This window comes from Mustela nigripes, chromosome 2 (genome assembly GCF_022355385.1).
Source record: "Mustela nigripes isolate SB6536 chromosome 2, MUSNIG.SB6536, whole genome shotgun sequence".
Classification (NCBI taxonomy): Eukaryota; Metazoa; Chordata; class Mammalia; order Carnivora; family Mustelidae; genus Mustela; species Mustela nigripes.
Window position 1 is genome coordinate 1,538,064 of NC_081558.1, and position 17,974 is coordinate 1,556,037.

The window sequence follows — 17,974 nt, forward strand, 5'->3', positions numbered from 1 at the left end:
GTCTGGCCAGTGGTGATGAGAAGTGTCCAAGGGAGCCCACCGGCAGGAAAGACCCCAGAGACCCGCCCCGCGTTCAGGCAGTATGCTTAGAAATCCTCTAGAAATGTATCAAGGAGTAAAGACAGCCAATGATAGAAAAATAGTTTTCAGTGGCTCTGGGTAAAGACAAGTGATGAGGCACGTCCCGTTCACATCACGCGGCAGCCTCTCGAGGTGGTCCTGGGGTCCCCCTGGAAAGAAAGGCCAGCAGCCTAAGAGGAACGCGCAAGCATACTGGGCCACGCAGCTCCCACCCCTGGGACACCGGCTCCCAGCAAGCTGAAGGGGCCAGCAGCTTCACCCTCAACTGTCCCTGTACCAGAACCTTCCACGTCTGCCTTGCTTCTGTTCCGAACACATAGGCCATCACAACTTAAAGGTCAGACACCAGGCGTACCATGCAGAGGAGCTGCAGCCGGCCCCAGGCCTCAGGAGGCCCCCCCCCCAAACCCATCACTGAAGCCCGGGGATCCCAGGCAGGAGGAGCAGTGGCCTCAGAGCCTGCTCGGGGCTACACCGGTGCCGCCTGGCAGTGTTTGGGGTTCAACACCCCACTCCTGGGGGCCCTGGGCCACAACCCAGAGGTCCACACAGGGACAAGAGCCAGGAGGCGAGGGCAGTCCCGCAACAGGCCGTCTCTGGCAGCGGGCGGTGTGGCCTGGGGTCGGCTGGCGGGGGAGGCCTGGGCGGTGGCCAAGCAGCGGGCGGGCAGCACGGCCCTGGGGACCCGGCGGGCAGGCGTGCACGTGTGCGCCGAGGGCGCGTCCACGTGTGCCACCCGGGGGCCGCTACCTGTTGATGGAAAAGATCCTCCTCGCCGAACTCCGCGGCCTCCTCTTCTCCCTCCTCCCCGTTCTCCGTCTCCCGCACCACGGAGGACTGCTTCACGGTTCTCATGGCCACCTCCTGCGCAAGAGAAAGGCCGCGAACGCTGGACCCCTTGGGCAGCGGGGGCCCCCTGTCTCGGTGACGGGCAGGCAGGACGCTCTGGCCGAGAGCCACATCCCGCCGAACCCCAGATCGCGCGCTCCCTGGCCTGCGCACCCTACTGCACCCGGCCTGTGGTGTAGTGAGGGTGAGGCAGGGAGCCTCCAGGAGGGACCCCAGGGCAAGGAGACGGTGGCCCCCAACAGGGCGCGGGCACCTACCTCCCCGTCGGCGTTGACCAGGACGGTCCGGAAGCTCTGGCCCGTGCCCCAGCTGTCCTGGCTCTTCCACACGAGCGTCGAGGGGGGGCTGTGGGCCACTCCCGCACCAGCTGCCCACACCTGGAGACACCGGAGGGCCTCCCTATCAGCACTGGCTCTGGGCCCAGTACCTGCCACCAGTTAGTTCCCGGTCCCTCCCCCCTGGGTCCTGCTGACAGAGGACAGTTGACAGTGTACAGGGGACACTGAGGTCCGGTGCCCAAGGACTCATGTCAGCAAACACAGGCTGAGCAGCGAGCAGAGGCCCATCAGCCTCAGGGGTCTACACCCGTGATCTTCTGTCTCTGCCAGCGCCCGCCAGCCCAGACAGCCCAGACCCTCTCCCACTGTGGGAGGCTGACAGGTCACCCCAGGGCTCCCCAGGGCTCCAGGGACAGTCCAAGGGCCCAACGGCACACAGGTGGCCAGTGACAGGGCACAGCTGTTCTCAGAGCCAGCCCCCCCATCCCACAGCACTGCCTGCTTCCCAAGAACCCCCCACATCACAGCCCGCAGCGCCGGCCCTCCCACAGCCACCTACCGTGACCGTCTGGCCGGCTCGCAGCACGTACTTGGGCGTGAACTTGTAGGAGATCTCCTCCCCTTCCAGGATCTGCCTCTTGATCCTCCAGTTCCCCAGAGACTGGTCCTGGCACAGGGGACACCGCGCCTGACGCACGGCTCAGGGAGGGCGCCCCCAGCTCCGCGCCGCAGCCCGGGACGCCCCTCACCTTGTCCGAGCTGTTCTTCAGCTGCACGAACCTGCCCTCCAGGTCGATCTCGCCGATGCTGATGCCGCCCGAGGCCGAGGCCTGCTGCGCCAGGTGGAAGCTGGTGGTGCTGCTGCTGCTGCCCGTGCCGGTGCCGATGCCGCTCGAGCCCGCGCCCGGCGACTCCTCCGCCTCCAGCCGCTTGCGCTTGCTGCGGCCCGAGCGCCCGGCCGTGGACACGCTGCTGCTGCTGCTGCTCGACGTGGCCCGCGACACGGCGACCCGCGACGATGGGCTGGGGGTCAGCTTCAGCCTGTGGGACGGAGGGGACCGCCGGCCCGACACACTCGCTAGCCCAGTGGGGCGGGGGGAGGGGAGGGGCTTCTCGCCCGGCCCCGCCCCTCCGGCCCTCCCGCCCGGCCCGCCCCCTCCGCAGAGCACACCCACCTCTCCTCCTCGCCCTCCAGGAGCTTGCGGTAGGCGCTGATCTCCATGTCCAGCGCCAGCTTGACGTCGAGCAGCTCCTGGTACTCGGCCAGCTGCTGCTGCATCACGTCCCGCATCTCGGTCATCTCCAGCTCCTTGGCGTCCAGCATCTTGCGGAACTTGTCCCGCTCCCCAGCCATGGTCTCCTCGAGCTCGCGAATCCGGTCCTCCGCGGCACTGGCCTGGCGGGCGGGGGGTTCCGGGCAGCCAGGTCAGGCCGGCCTCTGCGGGTCAGGCCAAGAAGCGCACCGGGCTGCTGCGGACGCGGGCGGGCACCGACGGCGGGCAGGAGGACTTGGTGGGGGTGGGGCCGGGGGGCTCCGGAGGCCCGTGGGCCCTACAGCCCCGCGGGCCAGGAGGGAAGGGGTGCTGCGTCACCCACGCTGCCGTTCCGGCTCGTCTACACCCGACACCGGGAGGGCGGGCCCGCAGCAGCAGCAGGCCCGCAGCGGGGCAGGCCCCGGGAGTCACCTGCTTCTGGAGGCCAGACAGCTGGTAGCTGAGGGACTCGAGCCGCACTCGCGCTTCCTGCAGCTCCTCCCGGGCGGCGCTGGCGGCCTTGTCGTTCTGGTCGGAGCTCAGCTTGGCGCTGTCGAGCTGGACGGACCCAGACAGAGGTGTGAGGGGCCGGCCGCGGGCAGGGAGACCCCGCCGCCCCCCGCCGCCCCCCGCCGGGCCCCGCTGCCCCGCACCTTGGCCTGGTAGGTCTGCTCCAGCTCCAGCTTGTACAGGCGCACCTGCTCGTCGTGCTGGCTGCGCAGCTCGTCCAGCGCCTGGGCCATCTTGAAGTCGTACTCCTGCTGCCGGCTGCTGTCCACCTCCACCAGGCGGCGCTCGTGCCGCCGCCGCGTCTCCCGCACCTCCTGCACCGGACCGCGGTCAGTGCCCCGCCCTGGGCCCCGCACCCCCGCCTCCGCGACCCCGATTCTCCCCCCTCCCCGAGCCCCAAGTCCACGTGCGCGCCCAGACCCCGGACCCGCTGCGGAGTCACGGCCACCAGAGCGGACCCGGCCCAGCATCCCCCACTGGCAAGCAGATAAATAAAACGTGACCCCCCCCACAGGGGCACTACCCGGCGCGACCGGGGGCCAGGCGCCCCCACGCGCTGCCCCAGGGACGGCCCAAAGCCCAAGGCCGCAGGGAGGGAAGCAGACACAGGAGGACACAGGGCGTGAGTCCACGCGGGTGACCCGCCCAGACCAGGACGGGAAGGCGGATCAAGCCGCTGGGAGGAGGGGGGTTGACGGCTGACCAGACCGGGTTGCTTTGGGGCTGACAGAATGGTCTAGAGTTAGAGATGAAGTCTGTGCAGTTCTGGAAACCAGCCGAACTGTACACCTTACAAGTTTCGTAGAACAGGAAGGTTCCAATAAAGCTGCTGTTACAGGAACTCCTGACAAGGGCTCCTGGGGGGGCTCATGCAGGCGGGCACCGACTCTGGTTTCCGCTCACATCATGACCTCGGTGGTGGGATCCAGCCCCACGTCCAGCTGTGCACTGGGGGGGCCCAACCTGAGACTCTCCCACTCCCGTTCACTCTGCCTCTCCCCCTGCGCGCACACTCAGGCGCTCCTCTCACTCCCTCACGTAACTCCAGGAATAAAATCTTAAAGTAAGAATTCCTGCTGAGCCCATCCCAGGTACCTGGGGACAGAAACACAGAGACCCAGGCCTCAGGACAGCGGTCGCACACCACGGCGACACTGAACCCAGCGGGAGGTCCGGCCCCGGAGCACAGCGGCCCCAGACACAGCTGCGGGCGGAGGGCGCCGTCCCCCAGCCTTGGGCTCGGAGAGAAAGAGAAACTCGCTCCGCACGGCTGGCTGTCACTCACACTGTGCCATCAGCTTGTAAGACCAAGAGGACTGCTTCTCAAGGAAGCCGGTCCTGTTCTCAACCCGTGAACCTTGGAGAACACAGGACCAGGACACCCACCTTCACGGCAGCCCCCGTGGGGGCTCCCCGCCAGGAGCTCCTGGCCACCAGCCTCAGGGAGCCCCACCAGGAGCCCTTCCAGTGTGTCCTGCGGGCTCCCCTCACAGGTCCCCGCATGGCTCTCTTCCTGGGATCCTTCCTCACAAGTACGGACCCCCTCAAAGCCTCAGGGTCTCCAGCGGATGCCTTCAGGGCTTCCCGCGGGGGCTCCCCCCTAGCTGTCATGGCCCTGGCTCTCAGGGGCCCAGGCTGGAGCTGGAGCCCACTCCTCAGCTCTATGGGCATCGTTCCCGCCAGCCCCTGCTCCCGCCTGCTCCCGGGGCACTGAGTGCAGGAAGCTGCAGCCCCAGGGTTCCGTTCTGGGCTGTGACAGGACAAAGAGCTCTGTGATGCTGAGCAGGGAGGGGCCCCGATGCCACATCCCCCACGGAAGACACAGAAACCCCCGCTCTAGCTGCCAGGAGGGCAGGTGGGGCCACCATACCCCAGAGCCTGGGGCCAGGGATTCCGAGCTTGAGTGGGGGGCCCAGGAAGCAAGGGACACAGATGGGCCCTCCCCTGCCCTTTCACAGAGAGGGTCTGCCGTGTGTTCAACGGCGGCACCCCAAAAGATGTGCCCATGTCCGAATCCCCAGAAGCAGGAGTGTGATCTTATTTGGAAAGGGGGCTTTGGAGATGGAATCTGTAAGAGTCTCCAAATCAGAGCTTCTGGATCGTGCCGGTGGGCCCCAAACCAATGACAAGTGTCCTCATGAGAGACAGGAAGCACGTGAAGACAGAGGCACACATGGAGGGATGCGGCCACAAGCCTGGGGGGCACCTAGAGCCCCCGCCCCCGGGGCTGGGAGAGGCAGCAGGACCCTCCCCCGGATCGGGGTCCTGTGCTCCAGGAGGTGGCAGGACACCGCCACCGCCGTTCGGGGTGCGAGCCGCCCCCAGACCCACCTCCTCGAAGACGTTCTTGCGGAAGTCGAGCTCCTCCTGCAGACTCTGGCAGCGGTTCTCCAGGTCCACGCGCATCAGCGTCTCCTTCTCCAGCTGCTTTTTGGCCACCGCGTGACCGTCCTCCGCCTGGGACACAGGACAGAAGCTGAGGCGACAGTCTGTCTGCCGCACTGTGTGGCCTCTCAGGGCCCAGAGATCCCCTTACACACACACACACACACACTCCCAATAGGGAGTGTCAAGGGCTTGGGGACCGGCGGCCACCGGCATCCTGGCCCTGGGCCACTCCCCCACGACAGGACGTCTGGCCACCACCCCAGACCCCGGTACTCGCCACTGGGGCTGCTGGAACCCCACCTTAGCCAGCTGGGCCCGCAGCTCGGCCACGTCGCTCTCCAGGCCACGCTTCTCACTGAGGGCGGCGGCCAGCTCCGCCTCACTCCGGTGGAACAGGGACTCCAGATCCTTCACGCGGCCCTGAGCCGCCACGAGCTCGCCATCCCTCCTCTTGGAGCTGCCAGTCAAGGGCGGGCGTTAGCTAGGAGCAGGCGGGGCGAGCCGTCGGGGGGCGATGGGGGCCTCTGGCAGCGCCAGGAAGCCCCGGACCGGCTCCCTCCAGCCTCTGAGCCACGGGCACCTCCCGGGGTGACAGGGCCTGGGCCGTCGGCACAAAACGCGTCCCTTCCTCAGACCCGCTCTGCACATCAGGACTCCGCCAGCTGACAAGTAGAGCGCTCAAAAAGACCTCAGGAAAGAGCTAAGGTCACTTTTAATTTAATGTCACCTTTTTTTTTTTTTTTTGGACAGATCACAAGCAGGCAGAGATGCAGAGAGGGGGAAGCAGGCTCCCCGCTGAGCAGAGAGCCCGACGCAGGGCTCGATCCCAGGACCCTGAGACCATGGCAAAGGCTTCACCCACTGAGCCACCCAGGTGCCCCTTTAATGTCATTTTGTGTAATTTTTGGACACGAGGAGAATCATGTCGGGGAGAACGATGTTTAAAAAACCATAGAATTTAGTAAAGTTGCAGGTTAAAATGCTGCCCTTTGAAAAGTTGATCTCGCTCGTAAACTTAATACGCTTCTCCAAGCAGGTTCAGCTGACGCCCCAGGAGATGATTTCCGCGACATTAAAGAGGCAAACAGATTCTTTAATGCCCAGCTGTCTGCAGCACGGGCCTGGGGCCTGGGGCTCCTGGTCGTTTCTCAATGAAATTCGCCACCTTCCAGGAGTTGAATGCGCGCCACCCCCCACCCAGGAGCCGAGGGAGCCGTCCCCAGCAAGGGGACAGTCTCCCCCAAGTGCTACTCACACAGGGGCGCTATGGGGGGCAAGCAGCATCCCTGGGGCCAGCCCCCCAACCGCACACCCAGTGAGAACTGCTGGGGACGCAGCTTCGGCTGCACGAGGCGGGGGCGGGGCGGATGGCATAGGGACCCGTGGCTTCGGCGGCCAAGCTGCCGTGTCCTCAGCAGCAGCCCTAGAACACAGAGCTCCAGCCGCGCCTCTGACCACCATCCTCCATAAGGGTCTCGGGGTCCCCGCAGTCCTCACCCCTGAGCTTATGCCACATGATCCTGGCTCTCCTGCCCGCGGCGGGACCGAAACCCTAAGCCCCTGGAGCAGCTTCTGCAGGGCTTTGGGAAAACGAGTTCCTCGTCTGAACCCGTCACCGAGAGCCTGCTTTGTGGGGACGGCCCCCCTCGCGCCAGAGATGCACCTGGGAGCACCGGGCTCTCCTGGTGCGGAACTTTCTCGTGGGAGGAGCCGACAGTGAAGCCCGCGAACCGCATCAGGAGGGCAGAGAAGGGGGAGGGAAGGGAGGGAGGAGCCCGAGCCACGAGGGAACCCCGTGGGAACCCCACTTGCAAGGCGCACAGCCCTGCCCAGGGTCGCCCTGGAACAGACCTGGATGAGGGGAGCATTAAGAATGAGCCAGATCAAGGGGCGCCTGGGTGGCTCAGTGGGTTAAGCTTCTGCCTTTGGCTCAGGTCATGGTCTCAGGGTTCTGGGATTGAGCCCCGCATCGGGCTCCCTGCTCAGCGGGGAGACTGCTTCCCCCTCTCTCTGCCTGCCTCTCTGCCTGCTTGTGATCTCTCTCTCTCAGATAAAAAAAAAAAAAAAAAAAAAAAACCAAAAAAACAGATCTGTTATTTCCAGGAGAGCACTCAGGCAGAGGAAGCAGAAGTGCAAAGGCCCTGGGGTCAGGTGTACCTGGCAAGTTTAAGATCAGCCACAAAGCCAGGGTGACAGGAACAGAGGCATCAGGTGATGTGGAAAATGTTTTTTGTTTTTTTTTTTTTAAGTTCATTTGAATAACCTCTAAACCCATCGTGGGGCTTGACCAAATAAGCCCAACACATGCTCTCCCGCGGGGGTGAACCTGCCACCTTGATGCAGAAAATCTCTAAACACCTTCAGCCAATATTCGCATTCTGCCAAACTCCACAGAACGGCCCAGAAAGCAGGGGCGCCAGGGACTCCCACGGGCCACGTCTCCCGAGCATCAAGCTGAACGCGGCTTCCTCATCTGTGGGCCAGTCCTGGAGGGTTGCGTGGGAGCATGTGACCTATCGGTCGGGTCCTCCACGCAGCCACCCACGCTCCTGTCCTCGCCGGGATGTGCTGATAAACGGGTTAGGAAGAGAACCCACTCGACCTAAGTGCGGCCGGCTCCCTGCTCGGGAAGGGCTCCTGCGGCGGGACAGGAAGTGAGGGAACGGAGCCCAGCACCTGCAGCCTCTGCTGGCCAGAGAGCGGCCGCCGGAGGAGGCCTTCCCAGGGGAGCAGGGGCCTCCGCTGAAAGTGACGGCCCAGACGCGCAGAGTCCCTCCCGCCAGCCCCGCTGCACCGGCCGCTCCTTGTGTCCTGTCTGCCGCCCGCCACGCCCAGCACCAGGCCGAGGGAAGCGGCGGACAGAAGCTGTCACGGAGCCATGGGACCGGCCTGCCTCAGCCACGGCTCCCCTGGCGAACCTGTTCTGGGTGCGGGAACATCCCAGTGGCTGGGACAGAATGCCAGCGTGGACGACATCTGATGACTCTGGGGGGACATCCACGAGAGGCTTGTGGCCTCCAAAGCCCAACCCTGCCAGTGTCTCCGGCATCCACTGTGAGTTTACGGAAGGCCGTGTGGGTGCTCACACCGGCCACCCAGTCTGTTTGGGGGAAGCCTGCTGCAGACTTCTACTTTTCTCCTTAAACGAGCGTGCATTGTCCACTTTGTCGCCAGTGAGCACCTGGGACCACAAAGCAGGAAAAGTCAAGACTTCTCGGCCTAGACAAGGAGCCACACCCAGAGTCCCAGGCATGTGGAGGCTTCTGGAATCCTCAGGGGCTACAGGGAAAGCAGTGCTGACCCTGGAATTACCTCAATCTTCCCCCAGAAGCACAAATCCTTTTTTAATTAAAAAACCTACCATGGGGCACCTGGGTGGCTCAGTGGGTTAAGACTCTGTCTTCGGCTCAGGTCATGATCTCAGGGTCCTGGGATCGAGCCCCGTGTCGGGTTCTCTGCTCAGCAGGGAGCCTGCTTCCCACCCCCACCCACCCCCACCCCCTCTCTCTGCCTGCCTCTCTGCTTGTCATCTCTGTCTGTCAAATAAATGAATAAAATCTTCACAAAACAAAAAATCTTCAAAAAAACAAAAAAATCCTATGAAACTGGTGAGCTACAGTCTACCCTGGGTCTAGCATCACTCCCTGGCCGAGGACCAGGCTCCGGACCCCGCGGGGCCACCCCGCGCGCGCTTCCGCTCCAGTGGCTCTCCACGGAGGGACCCGCGGCACATCCCTGAGCCAGAGCTGGGCTGAGGCCACACACCGTGGGGCTCCGAGTCTGGGACGTTCTAGAAAAGGCAAGACCGCGGTGGCCCGGACGGGACAGGACAGAGGGACAGGGGAACACAGGATCTTTAGGGCAGCGAAGCCATAAGGGCGGATGCATCTTCGTGATGCAGGTGTCCAAGCTCGTGGAAGGCACCTCCCTCTGGGAGGGAAGCCTAACGTGGACTCGGGCTCCGGTTAGTGACACTACATGGGTGCCGCGTGTGGGTCACGCCGGCGGAGCTCGCCCGCTACTGGGTGGGGAAACCAGAGCAGAGACTTTGGAAACTCTGGCCTTTCCACTCATTTCCCTAGACACACAAAACTGCCTACACCCAAACATGGAGGGGAAGGAAAACATCCCACAAACGTGAAGGTGACTCTGTCGGCAGCTGGGACTGGGAACCGGGACTTGGGAGCCAGGCCTCGGTCCAGGTCCCTGCCAACCTGAGGGATCCTGGACAAGCCTGGCCCGGTCTGCCACCCCCAACACACACACTGAGGCGGGGACAGTGACAGTCCAGCCCTGGTCACGGGTGGCCGCCTGGGGTCGTCGTGGCGTCATGGTGTCCTCTACCCAGTACTAGTGCCATCCCCGCCATGGCACCTGGCTGGCCACGCCGTGCGCACGGGCCTGTCTCCGGAGCAGCCAGAGAAGACACAGCACTTCGGAAGAGAAAAGGCCAGGCCCGAAGGCTGCCGGCCCGGCCCAGCGGGGACCGCAGCCCGGATGTGGGGGGGACGGAGGCGGGCGGCCCCACAGCCCCACAGGAGCCTTGGAGGATGAGGGTCCCCAGGCCACACGTGAGGCAGTGCACCAAGGTCTGTGGGGGCCCGCGGCCTGGCGGTGGGGACGGGGTAGCACACCAGGGGCTCCCAGACCCAGGGCAGAGAGGGGAGGCTGGGCTGCATGGCCCGGGGCCGTCCTCTCCCTGAGGGAATTGGGGGAGCCACTCAGGTCTACTTTTTATTTTTTATTTCTTAAAGATTTTATTTATTTATTTGATACAGACCACAAGTAAGCAGAGAGGCAGAGAGAGGAGGAAGCAGGCTCCCCGTGGAGCAGAGAGCCCGATGTGGGGCTCGATCCCAGGACCCCGAGATCATGACCTGAGCCGAAGGCAGAGGCTTTAACCCACTGAGCCACCCAGGTGCCCCAGCCACTCGTGTTTAAAAGCTTCCCTGGGCTGAGTGATGCTGGGGGACCAAAGGTGGTGGGAAGGGCCGGCTGGAGGCCCGGGCCACAGAGCACACCCCTGCCAGCGGCCAGCCCACCCGGCCCACACGACGGTGTCGGGGTGCCCGAGGGCCGCACGCCTACCCCTTGTTGGCCTCCTCCAGCTCCGCCTTCAGCTTCCCCAGCTCGATCTGCAGCCGTGCCCGCTCCCGCGCAGTCTCGTCCAGCACCCGGCGGGCGTCCGCCAGCTCCGACTCGTACAGCGTCTTGATGCCGCTCACCTGCGGGGTGGCAGCCAGGCCCAGGTCAAGGACAGACCCCCTTCCCCACCAACAATGGGCCATCCCGGCGTGAACACGGCTCCTCCCGAGGCCCCCCACCCCCACCCCAGGGGCACCCCAGCCGCCCGAGCTCTCCCGGTCCCGGGTCCCCCGCCAGTGGCGCACACAGCTCATGCTTCTCGCCGCCTTCTCGTACCCAACCTTCCCCCGCGTCGGCACGCAGAGGGCCAGGCACGGGTGTTAAAACCATCTGGAACCAAACTAGGGCCGTGAGAGGGCCCCCGGTCCCCCTAGGGCGGCCAGAGTCAAAGAGACAAAGAGTAATAAACACGGGCGGCGGTACCGGGAAACCTCAGGCCCCCGCGGGCGGCAATACCAGGAAACCTCAGGCCCCGGCGGGCGGCGGGGCAGGAGTGGGAAACGGGCCCGCGCCGGGCAGCCAGGTGGGCAGCGGACCCTGGAACCCAGCGACCCCACAGCTGGGACCTCCATGCCCGGAGAAGCAACACGCGCGTGCACACGAAGCTGCGCGTTCGCAGCTCGGCCCACCGCAGCCAGGAGGTATAAACAAGCCCAGCGTCCTCCCGCCGACCGGCAGGTGCACACACGTGTCCCCACACGCACGAGCGTCCCCGGCCACCAGCAGCGGCGGGGCCCCCAACGCGCTGCCCTGGGGACGGATCGCAAGCCCACGACGCGCAGGGAGGGAACCAGACACAGAAGGGCACGTGGGGTGTGAGTCCATGCGTGTGACACGCCCAGACCAGGCTCCCCCACGGACAGGAAGGGGACTCAGGGGTGCTGAGGAGGGCTGGGGGTGACGACCGATGGGGACGGGGCTTCGTTTGGGAAAGCAGCCACGTCGGAGGGGACGGCTGTGCACCTCTCCCCACGCACTAGCCGCTGAGCTGCGGAGCGCCGGAACCACAGGCGCCGGGAACTCCAGCTCAGTGACCTGCAGGCGCAGAGTACGACACAGAGCCGCCGCTCCAAGTGGCACCACGTTGCCTCCCACGAAACCACACGCCAGCAGGTGGGGGGGTGCAGGGGTGGCCGGGACCCCTCCTCCCACAGGAAGGCCCCAGGGCGGAGGGGGCTGCCCGGAGCGGCCAACGACCTGCCGCACGTCAGGTAAGCAGCATCCCGCTGCCCAGGGACAAGGGGCCTCCGGGGGCGGGGGGGGGGGTGCGCTTCAGAAGAGTTGGGGTTTTCACAGCCAGTCTGAGCGCCCCGCACTGGCCTGGGCATCCTGGGCCTCAAGACAGCAGCTCCCAGTCACTTCATCCCACAGGTGAGACGGGGTGTGCGCTCCTGGCCCGATCTCACAGATGGGGAAACTGAGGCATGGAATAGGCAACTGGTCTCTGCGGACCCATCACGTGCAGGGCAGAGGATGTCCACTGGGGGCGATCCCAAGAGGAGGACACGCGATGGGGGAGCAGAGACCACCTCCTCCCTCCTGTCCCCTGGCTGCGGCCACCACCCACCCCAGGACAGCAAGGCTCCTCCCCCGCACAGAGGTGGTCGCCTGTGGCCACGCCCGGTGTTTGCACCTCTGGGAACCGGATTCTGGAATCAGGCTCAGTTCACAAAAGTGACCGCTCCTGTCTCCAAGCGAGCCTGGGTTTACCATGTGTCCTGGTTCTGCCTCCTGCCGTTTCACCTTCCAGAACTCTCCTAAGCCTGAGGGAGAGCGCGCACAAGATCCCCGGCCCCGACCCCCACCCTTTCTCTCACACCTTCCCCTCACGAGGCAGGGGTCCCGGGATGACTAGTGACCGACAGTCACTAAGGCCACCAAGCCCTGAGCCAGGCTGGGGTATAGGGCAAGAGAAGCCAGCAGTGGTGACACTGTACGTAAGTTCTCTCTTTTTTTTTTTCTTTTTTTCTTTTTTAAAGATTTTATGTATTTACCTGACAGAGAGAGATCACAAGTAGACGAAGAGGCAGGTAGAGAGAGAGGAAGGGAGGCAGGCTCCCTGCTGAGCAGAGAGCCCGATGCGGGGCTCGATCCCAGGACCCTGAGATCATGACCTGAGCCGAGAAGGCAGCGGCTTAACCCACTGAGCCACCCAGGCGCCCTGTACGTAAGTTCTTGATACTTCATTCCCAGTGGGGTTTTTGCACGACCTTTAATTTTTCTTTTAAGTAAACTCTACCCCCAACACGGGGCTCAGACTCACAGTTCTGAGACCGGGAGTCACACACGCCACGGACGGAGCCAGCCCGGTGCGCCACGGATTTTAATCTTTTAAACGTACCATTAAAATATCATTGGGCCCACTGCCCGGCCTAACCATGAGGAAACACCAGACTGACCCCAAACTCCTGACCAGCGCTCCTCAGGGCTACTGGGGGACATCGAGCCCTGGGAATCTCAGAAACGCGCTCGGTCCAGAGGGGCCCGAGGAGACGTGACAGCTGAGCACTGTGAGGTCCCCAGGGCGTCCCGGGCCGGAGAAGCGGGGGAAACTGAGGACCCCAAACAGCACAGGTGTTAGCCCGTGATGTCGCTACAGCGTCAACACCGGTAAAACCACTGTGACGAGACAGGAGCGTGAGACGCTGACGGAACTGTGCTGGGGGACACGGACCCTTTACTTACTCCACAAGGTTGAGTAAGTGAAAACACCTCGTATTGTTTGTCTCCACGCCTGAGACTTCTGGGCGCCCCTGGATTCGCTCGCCCTGACTGCTCTGGGCTCTGAGGCCACGCTCTCACAGTCCCCTCGAGTGTCCTGGCTCAAGTCCCAGGTTCTGGGGCGTCTGGCCGGCCCCGTCCTGCAGCTCTCGGTCCCGGGGAGGAGGTGCGGGCCACGCGGGCACAGGTTCCCGGACGCATGGACGAGGTTCCCGCAGCGCAGAGCGGACGCTCGTGCCTTCGTCTTCCCGAGGCACCTCCGCAGCCGGGCCGGGGGCTCCGGGCCGCGGCAAACCCATCCCGCCCTCTGCGGGTCCAGCCTGCAGCCCAGGGTAGTTTCCACGTCGGTCCGTGGCTGAGGGGGAAAGAAAGGAGCAGAGACTTTGCGACCCAGGCCGATGACAGGCATTCAGTGTGTGTAAATAAAGCTTTATTGGCACACGGCCTGGCCCGTTCCTGTATACAGTGTCTGCGGCAGCTTCCACTCCCACTGCTGAGTTGAGGAGCCACGGTGGAGACTTCCAGCCCCCAGAGCTGGAAACGCAGACTCCGGCCCTCCAGAGAACACCGGCCAACCCCGCTCTGTGGCCCTGGGACGATTCAGAAACCTCTTGTGGAGGACACACACACAGAGCGTCTCTCAGAGCCCTAACAGGTGCTCTGCTGGCAGGCCCAGGCCGCCCGGACCCTGCGACGGCCCCTGTGACAGCCGCTGTGACGGCCCCTGCAGAAGCCCGGCCACAGCTGACGGGAGACCGATGGCTGGGCCTTTTGTTTTGTCTTTTACGGCATTATTCAAGCGCCAGGAATGAACAAATGTGTTAGCATGTGTTGGCCAGGGAGGGGGAGCATGGTGGGGGGGGGGGTGTCCAGATAACCCGAGGTGGCCTTTCCCTGTTCCTGCGTCTCCGGGGGATGAACCCTTCCCAGCCGAGAACCACGGCTCTGCAGGAAATCCCCGGACAGACAGCCGATTGGGCTACTTTCTCCCCCACAGCTCACCGCGCCCCGCCCCTGCTCCCAGGGTCCACCCAGGGGGGCCCTCCTAGCTCCCCCCACCCCCCAGCAGCAACAGGACACCTGGGCAGGTGAGAGAAAAGAAACCGAAGGTCAAAGGAACTTAACACCCAAGTGGGAGGCTCCTTGGAGAACTGCCTCTCCCTCCTGGCTCCCCCTCTCCCGGCCAGCACCCAAGACCTCGCTCGAACAGAAATCGAGCCTGGCCCCAGCCCTTCTGGAAGCCCTCCGGGGACACGGGCACGTGGCTCTTCAGCACAGAGTGGCCGCGGGACCCATATGCGGCACGTGCGGGAGGGTGACAAGGGCTTGGAAGCTTCCGGCGTCCCTCGTGCACCTCCACTGTCCGGATTTTGTTACAGGCTTGCGGCACGCTTAGGACACGGTAAAAGGCATCTTCAAAGGGCTCCTTAAGTGGCTTCTCCTAATGGGATCTGGGGTTGGAACATCTCTGTGATGGGGTCATCCTGAGCACTGGGCGAGGATGGGAGTGAGCAGTACCCCTCCCCCGCCCACTCCATGGGCCAGGAGCGCCCCAGCGTGATGACCGCCCCAGCGTGATGACCACCGTCCTCCTGGGGGAACCAGGCACCCAGCTCCACCCACATCCCTCCTGGAGCCTCTGTCCAGTCCCAGCCCCCGCCCCGCTTCTGCTCACCCACTTTGCAGGGCCCCTCCAGCCTGGGCCCCACTGTAGCCAAGGCCACTACCAGGTTGCTTTGAAAGCCTGTGACAGCGCCCTGACACACACACGCACACACACCCCATGCCCCCTGCTCCAGCGCCCCTCCTTCCCCAGGCGCCAGCTCCCTCCACTGCCCAGTTCCCAGGAGCACTGATCACCTGGCCACAGGGGCAGCTGGAGGCTCCAGGAGAACCTGCTGGTGGCAAGTCCTCAGCTCCAGCCCGTAACCCGGCCCTCAGCCCGGGGACACCCGGAGCCCCAGGCCTACCCCTGAGCCCACGGCGGGGCAGGTTTACCACTGGTGGCAACACATCCTTTGTTCCCAGGAGCCCTCAGACCGGGAGACCTCACCTCTCCAGCTGGGAAGGGAACGGCCCCTCCCCAGACCAGAGAGATCCGGGTCCCCAGGCCCTCCTGCTGGGACTCTAGGTACAACACCCACTCCGCGCCTGGGGGCTCCCATGCCCACCAGGCCCATCACCCTCAGAGAGCTGCCTGCCATTCGCCGCACCTGCAGGAGACCCATGCAAGAACAGGAGAAAGACAAGGCACCCCGGCAGGCAGGAACCGGACCCGCACCCCGAGTACTCAGGCGCCCCTCTGGAAGGTGGCCACCTGGTGGGGGGCTGCAGACAATTCTAGCCTCATGGGATGGATGACAAAACCTGCCCAAGGTCACACAGACTGAAGGACTTTGCACGAGTGAGCATCAGAGCTCGAATCCAGTCCCACACCCACTCCCACAACACCGACAGCACCACCTTCCAGGGAAACTTCTTCCTCCCCGGCGTCACCCAGGCCACTTCCTGAGCCGTTCCTGTCCTGGCTACTGTTAAACAGGGGCAACAGAACCCACGGTTCCTCGGGGTGCCCATCCTTTATTCTACAGAACGCACATCAACAGGCCTGGCCAGCCAGCCAGAACAAAAGGGGGGCTGTCATCTCCATTTTACAGAAGAGGCACTGGGACCCAGGGAGTTTTAAATGACTTGCCCAGGGTCACCCAAAGGGTAAGTGGCTCCCAGAAATGACCCCCACACGACTGTCACATGGCCCACGGTCAGGATAGGGGCCTGGCTCTCCTAGGGGGCCCTCGGGGGAACCACAAGGTGAGCACTCTCCCACCGGCCATCCAGATTCCCCGCAATCACACTTGGGTTTGGAAAGGGGCCAGCAGGGGTCCAGCCAAGTGAGAAAAGAGCCTGGGGCCCCTGGGAACTGGGGGAGAGTTGGGTTGGAGCCACAGTCCCCAAGCAAGGGAAGAACCCACCCAGGACCCCCAGACAGGCCCTCCCATGCCCCTAGAGGGTGGGGGTTACCCAGCCCCTTCTCCCTCAGTCTGCAGTGAAGCCCTAGGACCCACCTAGAACCCCAAACTTCCTGCTAAATCCCCAAGACCAGACATCTCTCCACCCCCACCAGGCTCCAGCCCATCCACCAAGTGGGTGCCCCAGGCCCCAAGTGAGAACCTCTCAAATTTCCCATGGGACCCCGAGGCTTCGGACCCCCTCCCCTCACGTGCCCACCTACCCCAGGTTCCAGTACGAGATGGAGCCTACAGCCTAACCACCTCCCCAGTCCCTCAACACCCCAGAATTCATCCCAGGACCCCTGGAGAGTTCCACAAAGAAGAGCACCGTGGGCCCCCCCAGAGGCTCTCCACCCCTCCTCGGGGTCCCTTCTGAGAGCTTGAACTCAGGCTCCTCTGAGACCACAGAACCCCACCAGATTTCCTCCAGGGACGCCAGGACACCCTAACGTAGCCCGGAGACTCTCCGCCTCTCCCTCAGGGGCGGGGCTTTCTCTGGCTCACACCCTCTCCGGCCGAGGGATCCCCAGATGCCCCCCGGCCACTCAGGGCTCGGGCCTGCCCCCCATCCACCAGTCGCACAACGGGCCCCCGGTCCCTTGGGGGATCCCTCAGAGGACGGGTCTACCCCAGACCGCGCTCCTCACTCGGTGGGCTCACGAACCCCTCTGTGGGCCCCTCGGCGGGCGGGGCTTGTCCCAGGGCGCACCCCTCGCTCACAGGTCTCCCGAAAAGCCCCGGGAACCTTCGGTGGGCGGGGCCTGCTCCAGGGTGCGCCCCCCTCGTTCCGAGGTCCCCGAAAAATCCCTCGGACTCGGCCCTCCGAGACTGCCCCAGTCTGCACCACTCGCCTGGGCCCCCCCACCCCGAGACCTCTGACGACCCCCTCTGTGGGCAGGGCCCGCCCGGCCTCCGAGCCTCACCCCCGGGAGGCCCCCGAAGCTCCCCGGCTACCCTCAGAGGCCGAGGCCCAGCCCCGCGTGCGCCCCTAGGGCCCCCCGAAACCCCGGGGACCCCCCCGGTGGGCGGGGCCTGCCCGGCCTCCCCTCTCGCGCACGGGGACCCCCGGGGACCCCCAGAGGCCGGAGCCCCGGCCGCGCGCCCACCTCGCGCGTGGTCACCTCCTCCCTCTCGGAGATCTTGAGCAGCAGCCGGTCGTTCTCGAGCTCGAGCGCGCGGACGCGGTCGATGTAGTGCGCCAGGCGGTCATTGAGCTCGCGCAGCTCCTCCTTCTCCTGCAGCCGCGACAGGCGCGTGGGCGACAGCGGCGTGGCGGGCCCGCCCCCGCGGCCGGGCAGCGGCGTGGCCATGGCGGAGGTGGCGGCGGCGGCGGCGGCGGCGGCGGCTCGGGGCCCGCGCGGCTCGGGACGGCGGCCGCGGCGCGGCGGGCTCATTCAATCCGCGCCGCCGACCAAGATGGCGCCCGGCGCCCGCCGCCGCGGAGCAGCCTGGGACTTGTAGTCTGTCGCGGCTGCGCGGGGCAAGCCGGGAGCTGTAGTTTCCCGCGCCGGCAAGGTTCCTCTCGCCTCCAGCGGGCTTCCGGCTCTGTGCATTGCTGTTGCTGAAACCGCCAGCGTTCAGGGCCAGGCCCCGGGACCTGCAACTCCCAGCCCGCCCCCGAGGGACAGCGGGCTTCTTTCCAGTGCCCACCTTCCCCACTTGTACAATCTCCCTCCCTCCTTGGAGTGCTATTAAAATGAAAGGTGAAGGGACCTCGCACACACGCTCGGGGATGTCA

General features: G+C 64.8%; 1 protein-coding gene across 1 annotated transcript; it reads right to left on the reverse strand.

The window, feature by feature from the left end:
- Positions 1 to 129: 129 nt before the first annotated feature.
- Positions 130 to 17,645, reverse strand: LMNB2 (lamin B2). Its single transcript, XM_059388575.1, has 12 exons — positions 17,343 to 17,645; positions 10,448 to 10,584; positions 5,660 to 5,816; positions 5,303 to 5,428; positions 3,115 to 3,285; positions 2,894 to 3,019; positions 2,384 to 2,604; positions 1,958 to 2,249; positions 1,768 to 1,875; positions 1,188 to 1,307; positions 832 to 945; positions 130 to 230 (listed from the first exon to the last, which is right to left on the reverse strand). Exons 1-12 carry the CDS (start codon positions 17,628 to 17,630, stop codon positions 189 to 191), a joined length of 1,902 nt encoding a protein of 633 aa, XP_059244558.1. The 5' UTR covers positions 17,631 to 17,645; the 3' UTR covers positions 130 to 188.
- Positions 17,646 to 17,974: the final 329 nt, after the last annotated feature.